We start from the raw sequence: 15,865 nt of genomic DNA on the forward strand, positions 1-15,865 counted from the left end.
AGATAAGACAAAATATGCATCTGAAGATTTTCTGTTCTTACTACTGTTGTAGAACACATGGAAACACAAAAAAGGATATTTATTATTGCTGAATATGTTAGATATTATGAACGAATTTCATGCTGCGGCCTCGACAGCCTCCACATCTAAAAAAAAATCTTAGAAGTGAATATTTTGCTCGTTTAATTTTGCAACCCTTTTCTTCCCTTCGAAACAAACGATAATGGAAAAGTACTACTGTAAAGTAAAGTAAGTACTAAAGTAAATACTGTCTAAGAAATAAAATGAAAGTGAGATAAAACTTGCTTTTCTTCTCCACGGGAGCGTTACCCTGAAAAAGATCCGACTATTGGCGTCACTTCAACTCTATTCCTTATCGCAGTAAAATTGTGATTACAGAGGTTAAAAGCATCGTTCGAAGAGTATTTCGCTGCTGAATTGTCTCCGGTAGGGAGTAGATTCGATTTGCGAGGAGCGCAACAGAAAAGCGATTTTTTTCACAAATCCAAGAATTAAATTACTTAGACCAATCAGGCTACCAGTCTGAACGTCTGTCTAAAGCCGGACTGTCACTGAATACTTCAGACCTCATTAATGTGAGGAGCTCGCTCGCTGGATGAACTGGCGTCTCTGAGCTTTTTACCGCTCTTAATTGTGGATTTCCCTGAACTTTTTGTAACTCTGATTTTTGCAAAGTGCATGTCGATCTATGAGAAGAACACTACATCAAAAATTTCTACCAACACTTTCATTTATGGACGTTTAGGGAACTTTAATATGAAATTTCAAGGGATATATGATAACCGATTTAGACTAATTTTTTTGAAAAAAAACTAACTTTTTGCGGAACCGTCCCAGATATTTGGACAGAACAATTGAAAATCAACCAAGGAGAATCTGATTCCAATATAAAATGTGACTAAAGTGTTCTCAAAATTACCTCATTTTCCTTGTTGTCGATCTCACTTCGTTTCATTATCTTCACGCTTTCCCATTCACTAATATCCAGCTCCAGTGTCTTGTATTCTGGATCATGTGCATCTCGTTTCTCGTGCATTGGACGTTTGGCTTTCCTAGAAATATATTTGTTACAGATTGCTTAGTTCCCGTCTATGATTTCAACAGACACGGTGTTCGCAGTCTCTTATGATATTGCTATAAAATAAACTATGAATAAAACCTACATTACTCGCGGTGGAGGAACCTTGATATGAAGTGGTGTTTTTGGTTTCGCCTCCCCCTCTATAAATGGTAACACTCGTAACAGCGTAAAGAAAAAGAAAAAAAAAAGAAATCAAACGTGAAATACGTAATCAACAACTGATTTCAATGAATGGACCGATAGAGAAAAACTGGTGTCGTAGTCACTGACCTTTGACAGGAGTCTGAAAAGAAAGTAAATTGAGAATAATCAGTATAGAATTCGACTAAAAGCGCACCTAACGTAGCGCACCTAACAAATAAGGAGAGAAATCTTTACATTTTTCATTATTGTTGTCAATATATTATCAACCCTTTTCACCGTGCTATATTGTATTGCACTATTTTTCACTTTGTCCCTTGTAAACTCCTATGACTTTCCTATAACTTATTGACGTGCTTTCTTTGTAAATCATGACATAGCATTCCAAGAAGCTTGTCTTGCGCACTTATCGCAGTACAAGTGGAACCAGGTGTGGACGGTCCCAGTGATTTCAGTGGCGATAAAGGCTGAAGAGCCCCTGTTCAATTTTATCGCGCGCCGGACGGCCTCGACGGAAACTCGACCGAACCTGACTCAACGTACAAAAAGACATCTCTTCAAAGACCAGAATTTGAAAAATAGCAACGCCATTCTTTAGCAAGAGACAAAGAGTCCTCACGAGGATACCTGGATATCTACCGCTTGTCTTCGACGACGTCGCCAACGACGTTTGCATTCAGCTTACACCCGACGAAGGGCTCAGAAGGACGTATGGGCAAGAAGAAGTTGCAAGAGAAGCTACGACTTGTACTCTTTACGACTTGTAAAGCCGAAAAGAAATATCCAAGTAGGTGATATTAAAGTTGACTATGCGTTTTGAGAGTACACAGAAGCAGCGGACCACCTTGAAATGAAAAAATAAAGTTCCTTGTTTTTGGAGGTTTCAGACTGCACAATGCATACACCTTCACAAAGTGTATCTAGGACGCGGCCAAAGAAGTACTCCCGGTTCGAGCGGGCAGAGGAAGAAGTTTGGTTTTGTACCTGCAGCGACAAGATCCGCATATAATTCTGTATGTGGTGCCTATAGTACTGGTGATTTCAACCAGGAAAAGGGTCTGAGAAAGAAGCTGCAACAAAATCGCGGAAACGAACGAACGTAAAGAGCAAATAACTTTGAAAACGAGTGAGAGGACAATAATCTGCGCAAAGCTACGCTGTACTAATACAATGTAGCGGCAAAATGAAAAGATGTTCTTCAGACCTCAACACTGTCAATGGAAGCGGCTGTCAACACTGTCAACAGGAACTTCAATGTGTTTCAACACAATTTCCTTTGGAAGGTCTACATTTGAACTGCGAGAAATAGTCGCTGTGGTTCACTCGAAACAGCAACCAGAAGGTAATTCATTGATGATATTCAAGGGGCTGTACGGGACAAAAGTATGAAAATGTAAGCACTACCGAGGAATTTCCCAAGCTAGCAACAGAGGAACAAATACCCAGGAATCACACGCACTACAGAAGACTTCAGAGGACTAGGCGGCGGTTGTTTTTATCTGAGTAGTGGTTCCCTGGTATTGAACTTACGGTCTCTTCGAGAAGTATTAGATAAGTAACAAAAGTGATATGTGTACACCAATCTTTGATAAAGTCATTACGGAGCGAAGTTATTATTGGCGTGATAAATATTGGTACTTTATATGGCCTACTGCCTTAAGGAGATTTGTCGACGTAGTCTAAAAATTGTTGCTCTGCAACACCTTGCAAACTGAGAAGCCGAAAAACACAATTCCAAATCTAGTCACTCACGTTATCCATTGGCTTCGCCAAAATGTTTTCTCCCATATTAGCTTCCTTCTTATCTTCTTTCTCCTTAAGCTTTTCATTGGGTTTTTCTGCAGGAGCTTTCTCCTGTTTCGGAGTTTGTGCTGTAGGCGTGTTTGAAGCAGCTGACTTATTGCTTTTTGACTTAGCATTTTTTTTCGTGTTTGCTGGTGGCTTTTTCCCACGAATACACATACTGGCGTTTCTATTCTGGAAGCACTGTTTCTGAGGAAACAACATTTCGTTACGAAGGCATTCTTTTAGGTTATCACCATCCGCACCCATACGTTTGTTTCTTTTTGTTCAGCGCATCAGAGGTGTCCGCAACTGCAAGAACGATTATTGCCACCCGAGGCCAGGACACGGTACCCCTATGGTAGATCCGCACATAGCCTTTTTCCGTTTGTTTTTTTTTACTCTTTGAACTTTGACGCAGGGCCAACAACGTAAAAAATAGCACTAAGTAAATGTCTTAGTTTGCTCAGCGTATTTGGCTACAGTTTAATCTTTCCAGCTAGTTTCTTCAGGAATCCTCCAGAAACTTTGAAAATAATACTAAATGCTAGAGGACAGGAAGCGATCGAACATGACCAACAATCAAAGCTGTCTTATCACTTTTTATCCGAATTAACGTGTGCAAGCAAATACACGCAGTGACGTCTAAGGCTCTTCCCGTTTCTGAAGGCTAAAGGAGCCTTGGTCGAAATATCGTACTCCTCCGTTAGGTCATCAACTAACTCCACTTCTGCCCTTCGCTGGACTTCCTAGACGGATGGCAGTTCAAAAATGACAGCAACCTCGAAGTCGAGGTCAGTACTTCCATCAGCGAAAAATCTTCTGGCTTCTAGAAAAATATGCCCATGATTTACACTGCACCGCAGCATATTACGGGCTACTGGCAGCACAATCCAACATATTGTGTCGATGAGACATTACGTCATGTTGACGCAATCCTCTGCGGCGACGAACTCTGAACCCTGCCTCTCTTGACCATCGAAAAGCGACTATGAAGCAGTTATAGTCATGCGCAACTGCAGGATACAATGACCACAGCCATCACAAAGCGAGAAATAAAAGATATTCGGATGTCAAAAGCAGCAATGCGCTACCGCCAAGTACGTGACGAGTTAGGACGGCCCGGCTGGCTGTGTTCCAGAACTAGGTGACAAATTTTAGCAGCAACGTAAAAAACAACATTCTCAATAGTCGTAGTGTTATTTATACGCTTAGGACGTCCTGGTAAGGGCGGACTTTGGAGATCCTGCGGTTCTCCCTTCGCTCGACTTCAGTCATCACTAGAAATCGATGATGCACTTGCTGTAAATTTTTGCTTAATTTAAATTTACTTAGTTAAATTAAATTTTACTTTTCCCTAACAGGGTCATCCTTCGCTCTCCATTTTAGGAAATTCAAGCATTGATGAAAAATCTAATAGTTTTCTTCCTAGACGGGTCAGCACTTCGTTTGAAGAATATCTAAAGTTGATTTTACATCGAGATTCCTTCGATATAGCTACAGTTTGAAAACAGTCAAACTAAAGGTTTTTTCCTGGCTTTTTTCCCAACGGTTAGCTCAGAATGATGTGCTAACGTGAAGTGAACATAAGTGAATGATAGCGCTGATAACGACAAGGTCCTACGTCGGATCACGTAAGCTGTTAGCTACTACTTAAGCAGCCGTCTGCATGCGTGTTTCCAATTTCTGAACGAAGGATGTGACCAACCTGAGGACGTGAAAGGAAATAAACTTGCAGAGGAGAGTTTGGGGGTGATGCAACACATGCAGTTATCAGGTCCATGAAACTGCTCAGAACGTCTCAGTCATTTTTTGATAAAACTACTTAGACTTATTGCGTGGTACTGCTGCACCGACAACACGATCTTCGAGTCACCGCTGCGCAGTCCTCATTCCCTTCTGGCGCTGATGCACCAATTCGATGCCATGGGACCCATCTTTAGCGCTTTCTGGCGCATGCGCATTCACACACATGCCACACTCATAAGCACGCGTGCCAGACTAGGCCCGCTATTATGTAGCATGACGATAAGGAGATGCAACGCAGCCGCTAAGAGCTTCGGTTGTGAGAGTTCGCGATCGATGGTTAGAAAACCACTCTGGACTACACCATCAATGGCCTGAAACTGCTCTATTGCCATTCAAGCCTTTCATCTCTCGGAGGTCGACAGATTGATACCAGACTTGTCTAAGGCGATAAAAATACTGGCAGGTAAAATACTCTCAGGTTGTACGGCTACACATCCGTTCATAAACCAAACATATTCCAGAGTACAGTCAATCATCTTAAGTGAATTAATGCGCCAGAGACTTTAACACTTTTGTTCGTCTAGGTAACTGATTGGGAAGTTGATCCGGGACTTCTCCCTTCCTAGTTTGTACAGTACAACGTCTTGATTCAAACCCTTCACCAGTTCGTGCAAGTGGTATACGGTTCCCACCGGATCCTAAACTTTTAATGAAAGCTTCTAACCAAAAGAACATACATCCAACCGTGTCTCAGCTTCCGAAATATAAAATGAGACATGAACTCACTCGCCCGCTGTTTTCGAAAACATTTCTTTTCGCTAAACTACATTCTGCTTATTTATTAACTAAACCAGTCTAGATGTCCGGCTAAAGTCGGACTTCAGACTTTCGGTGGTTTTAGCTTCGCTCCCCTTCACTGATCAATGAAAGTTAATACTAGTGGTGCTTTCTGTAAAATTAGATTTGTGTTTTTTTAACAACGCTTTCCTTCTCTTCTTTATATTATAAATTAAGGCGAAAGATTACGGAGTTTTCCTTCTAAACGCGTCAATTTTACATTTGGAGAATATTCGACCATCAGCTGCTAACACTCCTTCGATGCTGGAATAACCCAAATACAATTTGAAAGCATTACCCGAAGTATGGGTATTCCTTCTGATTTACCCCCATAGGTATCACAGAATGATGTTTTAACATAAATCAGATCACATAAACATCTTGATACTATTTAAACAACCGTTTGCATGCGTGTTTCCACTTTCTGAGAACGGCATGCTACAAACTTGAGGCGAACAAAGAAGGAAATAGGCACGCATAGGACTCATAAAGGTGAAGAGCAAAGCGCCCAGTGGTCGTGCCTATGAAACGGCTGTAACCATTCATCTTTTGCGTCATGCACACTAAGTTATTGCGCACCAATGACCGGGCCCATCCCCGTCGCACCCTCTTCTATAGGTATCTGGCGCCGGGACCCGCCGCATCCCATTCTATGGATATCTGGCGCCTTGGAACCGTCGCACCCCCTTTTATAGGTATCTGGCGCCGGCGCACCAATCTGACGCTGTTGGACCCGTCGCACCCCCTGCCATAGGCATCTGGCGCCGGCTCGCCAATGTGACGCCGGTTCACCCATCGCACCCCCTCCATTGTAGCTATCTGCCGTGAATTTCCTCTTTTTGAAGAAAGGATGTTAGCAGCATCACAAAAATATGCTTTGAAATAGATACGTGAATGAGTCATAGAAACCCATCCTGCTGCCCTGGGGCTCCCGTGCACCAATCCAAAAGATCCAATCTGGGAACCCGTCTCTCCCTACTCTATAGCTTTCTGGCACCGGCGCACCATTTCAACCCCGTATGATCCGTCCCACCCCATTTACAGCTATCTGACGTAGTACCCGTCTCACCCAATTTTACCGCGTTGAGGCCCCAGCTCATCAAACGAGGCTATAGCATTCGTCTCCCTCTTTTTCTGGAATTTCCTGACTGAGACACACACATACGCAGATGCACACACGTGACAGAATAACCCCGTTATTATATAGCATGATAGTTTGCAAATCTGGATGTATACATTCACATAAAAGTTTATTTCTTCACTAACATACGAGGGAAACTAACTTGCCTTATCAAAGCCAACATACATAGTTACACAGCTTTAGACAATGGTGAAAAGGTAGAGTGCTCGTCCATCAGGTGCATGGCGACGGTTCGGCACCTCAGCGTTGCGGACTTTTGCATCATTATGGAGAAGGTGGAGTTTTTGTGACACACAGACAAACACAAACACACACATACACACACATACACACACATACACACACATACACACATATACACACATACACACAGACTAAGCGCGTTATTATATAGAATGATCGCCAATACGTTCGTATCGGAACCTCTCACCACTCAAGCACTACACCAAGCAATATTTTCAGTTACAGAAAGAAGTATTGAATATTATTCTTATTCTGCCCACTACTAGACTGCTTCGCAAAAGTATGTACCCAGCATGTGCATGTGTGGGCGGATGTAGGGCAGTGAAAAGAGATTTCTGCTGCAAGTGTACTCATGGTGGCCGCTACAGAATCACTCACCTTTTAAAACTTCCGAGATCCATAAATTATTGGAAACTTTTCTATGAGGATAAAAATACTGATTTTGTGTATGGGCTGCCTCGCAAGTCGCTGTGTAGGTCATATGCTCGATATTGCACCTTTTAGAAACATTTCATCATATATTTTTCCACCCCGAAATAAATGGAGCAGCCACGTTTCCAACGCTGTGCACAATAAACAGACTAAATAGATGTTTACTTTATTGGAAATTTACCAGTCATAGTTTATGGATCCGTCCGTCGAATCGCGATAGTGAAACACATGAAAACTGAAACACAAAACAACACTTTAATACTTAAGTAAAAAAGTATAAGTAATTATACCAGAGTCCGTCGAAAGAACATCGATACTCTGGTATGATTACTTGTAATCAAGAAAGTGGTAGCATAGCAGCAGTACATCTCAAGGGGGATGCATAAGCTAATTTGGAAATAAAAGATGAAGGACAATGTGTTTGAAATTTTTCAATATATTTGGGATGCATCGATGTGCACTACTTCAGTTCGGAATCGTAGAGGACTACGTCGCACCGCGTTTGAAGGAACGGGAGAAAGGTGTTTCAAACAAATGAAGTTTTTCAAAGAAGACCAGCTACGTGAAATAATCATGGATAGGTTTGAGAGTTTTAGAGAGTTATGTACAATGACGTGACTGCAGCTTACTATTAAAACTTTTGAAATCAACTTTTTAGAATTCATCCCGTCAGTTAAAGGCATCACCCCACGAATCTTAGGTGGTGCAGATTTCAGGTGGAGTTTTCGTATACGGGATGGGAGACTATGGAGAGGAAGGTGATTCCGTCCATTTCTTCCTAATTGCCGTAAAAAACGGCCCGGAAGATGCGGCGCCGCACAAGGCTGGCGCGCTCCAGTCGAACTGCTTCTAGAAAATAGTGCGCCGGCCGGAACACCTGAAACCCGTATCTTCCGGACCGTTTCTTACGGCAATCAGGAAGAAATGTACGGAATCACCCCCCTTTCCATAGTCTCCCATTCCGTATACGAATACTTCACCTAAAATCCGTACCACCTCAGATTCGTTGAGTGATGTCTTTAAATTCTCCATTTCTCAAAATGATAAGGAACCAAGGAACTCTGGATGTTACTTTTGTTTCAAATAATAAAATGTAGTCAGGAGCACTAATGAACAATGATTCGGTTGCACTTCGAAAACGTTTATTTTCTTGTTCATGCTGGAATCTGAACTTATTGCGGGATTTTTCGTGAAAAGATAAGAAAAAAATATGCATCTAAAGATTTTCTGCTTTGACTATTCTTGCAGAGCACATGGAAACACAAACAAAATATTTATTATTGCTGAATATGCTAGATGTTGTGAACGAATGTTATGCTGCGGCCTCAACAGCCTCTTTATCATCCATATCTAAAAAAAAGTATTGTAAAATAATATTTTGCTCATTTAATTTTGCATCCGTTTTTTTTCCTTCAAAAAAAAAATGATAATGGAAAAGAACTGTCTAAAAAATAAAGCGAAAGTAAGTTGAAACTTGCTTTTCTTCTCTCCGGGAGGGTTTCCCTAAAAAGAATCTGAGTATTGACACCACTCCAACTCTATCTCTAAATGTGTTAAACTAGTAACGATGTTAAAAGCATCGCTCGAGAATTATTTTGTTGCTTAATCCTCTTTAGTAGAAAGTAGATTTCCTTTGCAAAGAACACAGCAAAAAAGTGATTTTTTTTGCAAATCCAAGAATCAAGTTACTTAGTGCCATCAGATTATTCAGTACAGCAATTCCTGGTTATCGTGAGGAGCTCATTCTTCGGATGAACCGATGTTTCTAAGCTTCTCTGCTCTTATTTGTGGATTTATCTGGAGCGTTTTGTTACTCTGGTGCCAAAGTGAATGTCAATCTTTAAGAAGGAACCAACGTAAAAAATTTCTCCCTACATTGTTCATTTATGCGTGTTTAGGAAATTTTGATGTGAAATTGCAGACGTTTATAGTAGCTCTGCGTGTTTATCTGGTGTCACGGAATTCGAAAAAGGGATTGCGACGGGTCCTACGGCGTCGGATTGCTGCGCCGGCGTCAGATAGTTGTAAAATGGGTTGCGACGGGTTGATTTCCTTCTTCGTTCGCCTCAAGTTGCCAGCATGCATTCCTCAGAAAGTGGAAACATGCATGCAAACGGCTGCTTGGATAGTAGCGAACATTTTACATGATCTGACGTAGAACATTATCTTTATCAGTAGGATGATGTCTTTCACGTCATTTTATGCCAAAACATTATTCTTTGATAACTGTTGGAGGGAAACAGGAGGAAAACTCATATTTCGAGTAATGCTTTTAAATTTTGTCTATAATATATTGGTAAGGAGTGTTTGGAGCTGGAATCTTTCGCCTTTAGTTATAATAAAGAGGATGAAGAAGAATCGTTAGAGATACACAAGTCTGATTTCACACAAAATGGCACTAATATTAATTTTCGTTAATCTGTGAGGGCGAGCAAAGCAAACACCACAGAAAGCCCGAATTCCGGCTTTAGCCGGACGTTTAGACTGGTTAGAAATAAATATGAATATGAAACGTTGGTAATGCGTTCTCAAAATAACCTCATTTTCGTTGTTTTTAAACTCGCTTCGTTTCATTATCTTCACGCTTTCCCATTCACTGAAATCCGGCTCCAGCGTCTTGTATTCTGGATCACGTGGATCTCGTACCACCTTTATCCGACGTCTTGCTTTCCTATAAATGCATCTGTTACCGAAGAACTTGGGTCGTTTCTGTCTCTGATTTTAGCAGACACGCTTAACCTAGATTTTCATAGTCACCCATGAAATTAGTATAAATTAAGCAAAAAATAAAACTTACAGAACTCGCGGAGGTGGAACTTTAATACGAAGTGGCGTTTTTGCTTGCTGATTTTCCTCTATAAATGGCTACACTCGTAACAACGCAAATAGAACTCAAAATTTTAATACGTAACCCACATGTGATTGCAGTGAATGTAGTGATAAAGGAAAATTGGTGTCGTAGGCACTAACCTTTCACAGGACTCTGAAGAAAAATAATTAATTGCGTGTAATCGGTATAAACCCCTGCGTACTTGGCAGGTTTAAGGGTTAGTGACAGTCGTTTTATTAATTACCAATATTAATCTGTTTTACAGCATCTTTTCATAGTATATTTGTTTGAAAGCGCTTTTTCTACTCCTCATGGGTATTCCCACTAGTTTTTTTCTTGATAACCTACTTTTAAAAAATGTTAGGGCTGTGAAATGGAAGTTCTTGGGGGAGCAAGAAAAGGAGCATCATTGTCTTTCTTTCGTTTTTCATAGGGGTAAAAAAAGTTGAATCTTTTGCGTCCTCAAAGGAGAGAGTGCTGTTGTGGCGAGAATTAGTTAAGATGAGTTTTTCAATCCAAGCGTGGACCTGGGCCACGACGCACGTGAAATTCAAAATTCAAATTTAAAAACACTAAACAGATTTGAGTGAGGTTTCGAAAAATCAATGATCAGAACGTCTTCGATTATAGAAGAAAATCTTTAACTCTAGAAACTGCCTCAGATTTTGCTTTAACAACACAATAACAGTACTCTTCGATGTAACGTACATGACCTTCTCGCAGCTGCAGAGCGCACCACATGATTGCTCTACAGCAGTCCATGGAGCAAAAATATCGAGTGTAACAGGTGAACGGGCGTACTCTTCCAGGTAGTGGGAGAAGACTTCCCATCGCTAAACGTAGGCGTTGCCTCAGTTGTGTACCGGTCTATCGTCTATCTCGTCCACTTTTGCAATATTATGTAGCCTCTCCTGATTTACTTCGCATCCGCCCTTAGCGCTAGAAACCCATAAGCGCTACCACCTGCTTTTAACCAACTTCTGCAGCTAGTGAACTCGAAACAGGCACACATTATGACGAACATGACAAGGTAATCGAGGGATCACTTTACAGTTCACGTTAGTTGAGACTTCAAAGTCAAACTAAGAAAGGGTCTGGGAGAAAAAAGCTATCGGATGGACTATGCTACGGTACAGGAATGGAAATGCCGCTCATCTGATTAGATTCATAACCGCCAACAGGAGACGGTGTCTACTCGAAGTCACAGTAGTAAAGTTCATCTGCAAGACAGTGCACTGTCTTGTTCACCAGCCACCATCTTCTTCAACCCAGACTACAACCAATCTGACTGCCCTTCGATAAAGACTCAAACATTCTACCTGCTGAATATGGAATTGCGCTGGACGTACCTCAAAGCTCCGCGCGACAGAGTTGGATCGAATTTCTTAACCCATTTAATATTTTTGAAAGAAAGACCATATTAGAGGCTCAATTTGAACAAAGCACACGTTCAATAATTCGAGGCAAAAACTATCTGCAAACAATCTTTGCGAAAGATCTCTGAAAATGCAGGGAGAAGAACGTTTCAGAGACAATGAAAGGAGAAAAAGCAGATAAGGACATATATAAGAAATGTTTCTGAAGGAAATGTTAGAGAATATACTGTTTCTCCAGCAGCACCTAGCACACCTTTCCAAAATTATTTTACATCTTCCACTTTCTTCCGCGTGGTGGCCATCCTTTTCATGCAGCTCTAGTCCCGCATACGACATCCTTTTTCCAGAAAAGGAATCCAGACCAGTGGAGAACTCCGCAAACTCTTCCAATTCATAAGAAAGTAGATAAAGAAGACATTCGAACCCATCGTACGATATAATTGCTCAGTGCTTGTCCAGAGCATTCAACAAAGTTGCACTTATGTGACTATCAGGAGCCCTGGATGGAACCAAGAAGGAGACTCAACTAAATTCTTTCAGGGTTTTAATAGTCTGGACCATACCTGGGACTCCGACGGAAAATGTCTCTTGATCTGAACTTGGTCGACTATAAAAAACAATTCGACAGCGTAGAACGAATGCAATATCGTTAGCGTTGGGCGATCAAGACGCGATCGCGCCTAATGTAAGTTAATTAGCCAATTGCTACGACTACGATACTACTGTCCTGTACCCACTGAAATGGGTAAGGGCGAGACTGTCTCGCAAATGTTGTTTACGGCTACTTTTCAATTCACAGTAAAATCACATGGTCGGAAAGAAAGAGTTGTCGGCTCGCAAACGCTGGAAAATTCATCATACGTCTGTTTATGAGGTCTTAAAAACTTGGAGAAAATTTTCAAGGAAGAACTGAATAAAAGCATTGTGGCAGCATGAGCAGCATCTGCATTCGTCAGATAGGCTACTGACCAACTAGCGGGACCAGGAGTTCTGTGCTCAGCCGGTACGACATGATAGCTCTTCTAGTGCTCTTCGACGTAGCCGGGCACTACTGCCAACCCTGAAAAGATATTCACTACTGATAGAGAGCTTAAGGGAAGTCTTTTGAAGTTTAACGTGCACCACTTAGTAGCTCCTCGCAACTCCGACTTGAAATGTTTCGACTTGGCGGAATTTGTGTAAGCCTTGAAAGCCAACCAGAATGGACCCACAGGTGGAATAAAAAAGAAAGGTATGGATCACAAATGCTAAGAATTCATCTGGATGCGGGTCAACAACACCGTCAATGGCACTCGCTATGATTGCAAATTTCTAGTATAACGTCTGCGAGAGACAGGAACTACTCAAAAGTTGCTTGAACCTATAGCGCTCGCGTTCAGTGAAGATCTGCCCTTTAAGTACTACTTAGAGAGTGATGTTATTGAGAGTGAGAAAACCTTTTTTTTTAGCAGAAATGGGCATTAAGAACTATAGGCTGTAATGAATGCTACGAAAGTGATAAACTATTACAAATTAATTACAATTTAGAACTGCAAGTTGGAAAATTCGAGAGAAGCACACCACTGCCCCGAATTTCCTGAATTATGTGATATCTTCTCGTGGAATGTTTAAAAACTCCTGCTGTGAAATGTTTCTGAGCTGAGAAGAAATTAATTACTCAAGTATATTTTAACCCTGGGACCGGATCTACAAGTCTGATTGCTACCTGCTTGTGATGGCCCTGCTTTAACTTAACGCAATTAGGCGTTCGAGTGTACTCATTGGGAACGTACGAGCTATATAACCTGCATTGTCATATGACGAAAGCTTCCCATACATTGCAAAAAGGAGCTGTCGTTCGGCCAGAGCCCATACTCTAGCTGTTAGGAACGATTGTAACAACCTTGTGGAGGAGTCGGATCAACGTCGTCATGATGCGCCTTTCTACGATTGCGGGATCGCAGGAAACTCAAGCTCTTGAACGTAAGTGCTCGCGCACCTACGGAGGCCGCAGAGGACCACAACAAGGACCCTTTTTTTAATGAACTCAATACGTTGATATCCAAGATGCCAAGCCAGGTGGCAGTAATTGTCGGAATTGATGCGAATGCAAAGATGGGAAGTGAACAACTATCTGATGTGCTCGGAAAATGGTTCTATCCCATTGGGCAGACATCGGACAACAGAACTCGTCTGATAGACCTTTGCGGGCAGACGAATTTCTTCATCGAATCCACGTTCAAGAGGAATCATCGACACCATCAGCTTACGTGGCAATGAACAACTCCATTAAAGCCAAAAGAGCAGCAAAAGCAGAAAATGCCGACTCTTAAGCTTTAGCTCGATTACGTTCTGACGAAGAACATACCTTTGCCAGATATCCGAAAACCTAGGGCTGTCTCGGACGTCGCATTCGACTCCGACCACCGTCCAGTTCTTCTCAGCTTTATCGTACACTCCCAGAAAAGGTAAAGGAGAGCTCAACGTCTACCAAAGCTCGACTTGGCAGGTCTGAAAAACGCTCCTTGTTTTAGCACCGAGGAAGGAGTTCGGAAACAATATCCACAAACAATTCTGTATGTGTTCCCCGCACTACTGGTGACTTTAGCCAGGAAAAGCATCTGAGAAGGAGGTTGCGTCGTCAACTGAAACGTGATCGCGAGAACAAATGAACGTCGATAGTCATATACAGTCATATACAGCAGCCAAGATTGTTAACAACAAACAAACAACTAAAACTTTAACAACGGGTATCAGGGTGGATGGACAGCCTTTCGAACTCGTGGATGAGTTCTGTTATTTAGGCTGTACTCTAAAAAACGATATTCAGCAAAGATGCGCTAAAATAACTCGGCATTCAACTCATTGACCAAGTGTATGTGGTCAACCTCCATCGCCAACGAAGTCAAGCTTTGAGTCTACCTAACCGCAATGCACCCTATCATGATATACGGGCGACGGTGTTGTAAAAGCCTGACTGCATGGAGAGAAAGCTATTTAGACAACTGCTAGGCTACTTTTGACCGGTGGTATGCCATAACGAAGAACTTTACTCGGAAGTGGTGTGGTGATGACACTGATGACACATGGAGAACATTAACATCTTGCCCGCCTAGAGTAGTCATGGAAAACCGTCTTCGCTTCTTTGGTCACATTAATGGCGGATGTGGTGTAGCTGTTAAAGGTCCTGCTTCCTGCAGGATCGATCGGAAGTTCGAATGAGCCCTAGTGCTCACCAGGCTTTTCATCGCTCCGGGGTCGATGAATTGGTACCAAACCTGTCTAGGAGGATAAAAACACTGACTCGACACATCGGTTAGTACACGTTCGTAAACCTCAAACGATTGTGAATTGAAGTGAACGTGGGGCGTTAATCAATCCGCATCCCAAGCGGATTGATTAACGCCAGAAACGTTATCCTTTATCCTTTATGAAGAGACCTTCTGATCGTCTTGTCCAAGTTGTCTTGAGGATGCTTCCAGATCCTAATTGGAAAAAGCTTCCTGGTAGTAAAAGAAAGTTCTGCACCTAGGCGGTGAAGGAAGGTCTGAGGGAATCTGGCGTTGACAGGCAGTTCAGTCTAGACGTGAAATTCCGCCGCTTGTGGAATAGCGACGGATGGGTAGATCATATGCGAACTCTAGCTGAAGATCGAACAGGATGGGCTATAAGAGGACGGATATGTTCAAGGACAACGCATCCCGGCGAAGATGGGGACAGCCGCGTTAGTCCGTAACACTAGCCCGCCGATTACGTCACGCAAGTCAAGTAAGTCATATTTTAACCCTCATTAATTATCTCATTAGTTACTGCTTATTTACTTTATTGTTTACATTATTTCACCCATTTCCAACTATCGCAGTTATAAAAGGACACAAGTACGAGCGGAGACTTGATGCAATGTAGCACTTTTTTCTAGACTTAAAAAGTATTGAGATAAGCAAAACGAAGTAGACACAAATCTAGTTTTGTTTATATCTTGTCGTTAGCATGTATATGATGTTTAGGTAAACAGCGGTTGATTGCCTCAAAATATTGCAAAATCAGGATATTAAACTTACATCGATCGGCGTCGCAAAAAGATTCTCGGCATTTGGAACATTTTTCAATGCTTCTTTTGCTTTTTTTTCTTCTTTCATTTGTTCTGCAAGCGTGCTTGCTGTGGGAGTTTTTGATTTGGGTGCACTCCTGGCCGGTGATTTCGACTTCTTCAAGTTTTTCTTTTTTCCCGGCCCTTTCTTGTGCGTACACAT

General features: G+C 41.8%; 1 protein-coding gene across 4 annotated transcripts; it reads right to left on the reverse strand.

Annotated features, from left to right (window-relative positions):
* Positions 1 to 117: 117 nt before the first annotated feature.
* On the reverse strand, positions 118 to 15,865 carry RB195_015556 (uncharacterized protein; the record flags this gene model as incomplete). Of its 4 annotated transcripts, XM_064206320.1 has the most annotated exons (13): positions 118 to 146; positions 307 to 331; positions 941 to 1,073; positions 1,185 to 1,242; positions 1,373 to 1,385; positions 2,996 to 3,154; positions 3,208 to 3,220; positions 5,512 to 5,592; positions 6,681 to 6,745; positions 9,966 to 10,098; positions 10,225 to 10,282; positions 10,398 to 10,410; positions 15,674 to 15,865. In XM_064206320.1, the coding sequence occupies 13 exons, from the start codon at positions 15,863 to 15,865 to the stop codon at positions 118 to 120; spliced, it is 972 nt and encodes a 323-aa protein (XP_064062198.1). The 4 variants fall into 4 exon arrangements, with proteins under 4 accessions (XP_064062198.1, XP_064062199.1, XP_064062200.1 ...); XM_064206319.1 differs by lacking the exons at positions 5,512 to 5,592; positions 6,681 to 6,745; positions 9,966 to 10,098; ... (1 more) ...; positions 10,398 to 10,410; positions 15,674 to 15,865 and having other exon boundaries at positions 2,996 to 3,135; positions 3,208 to 3,295; XM_064206317.1 differs by lacking the exons at positions 5,512 to 5,592; positions 6,681 to 6,745; positions 9,966 to 10,098; ... (1 more) ...; positions 10,398 to 10,410; positions 15,674 to 15,865 and having other exon boundaries at positions 2,996 to 3,295.

The sequence above is a fragment of the Necator americanus genome, chromosome V (genome assembly GCF_031761385.1).
Source record: "Necator americanus strain Aroian chromosome V, whole genome shotgun sequence".
Classification (NCBI taxonomy): Eukaryota; Metazoa; Nematoda; class Chromadorea; order Rhabditida; family Ancylostomatidae; genus Necator; species Necator americanus.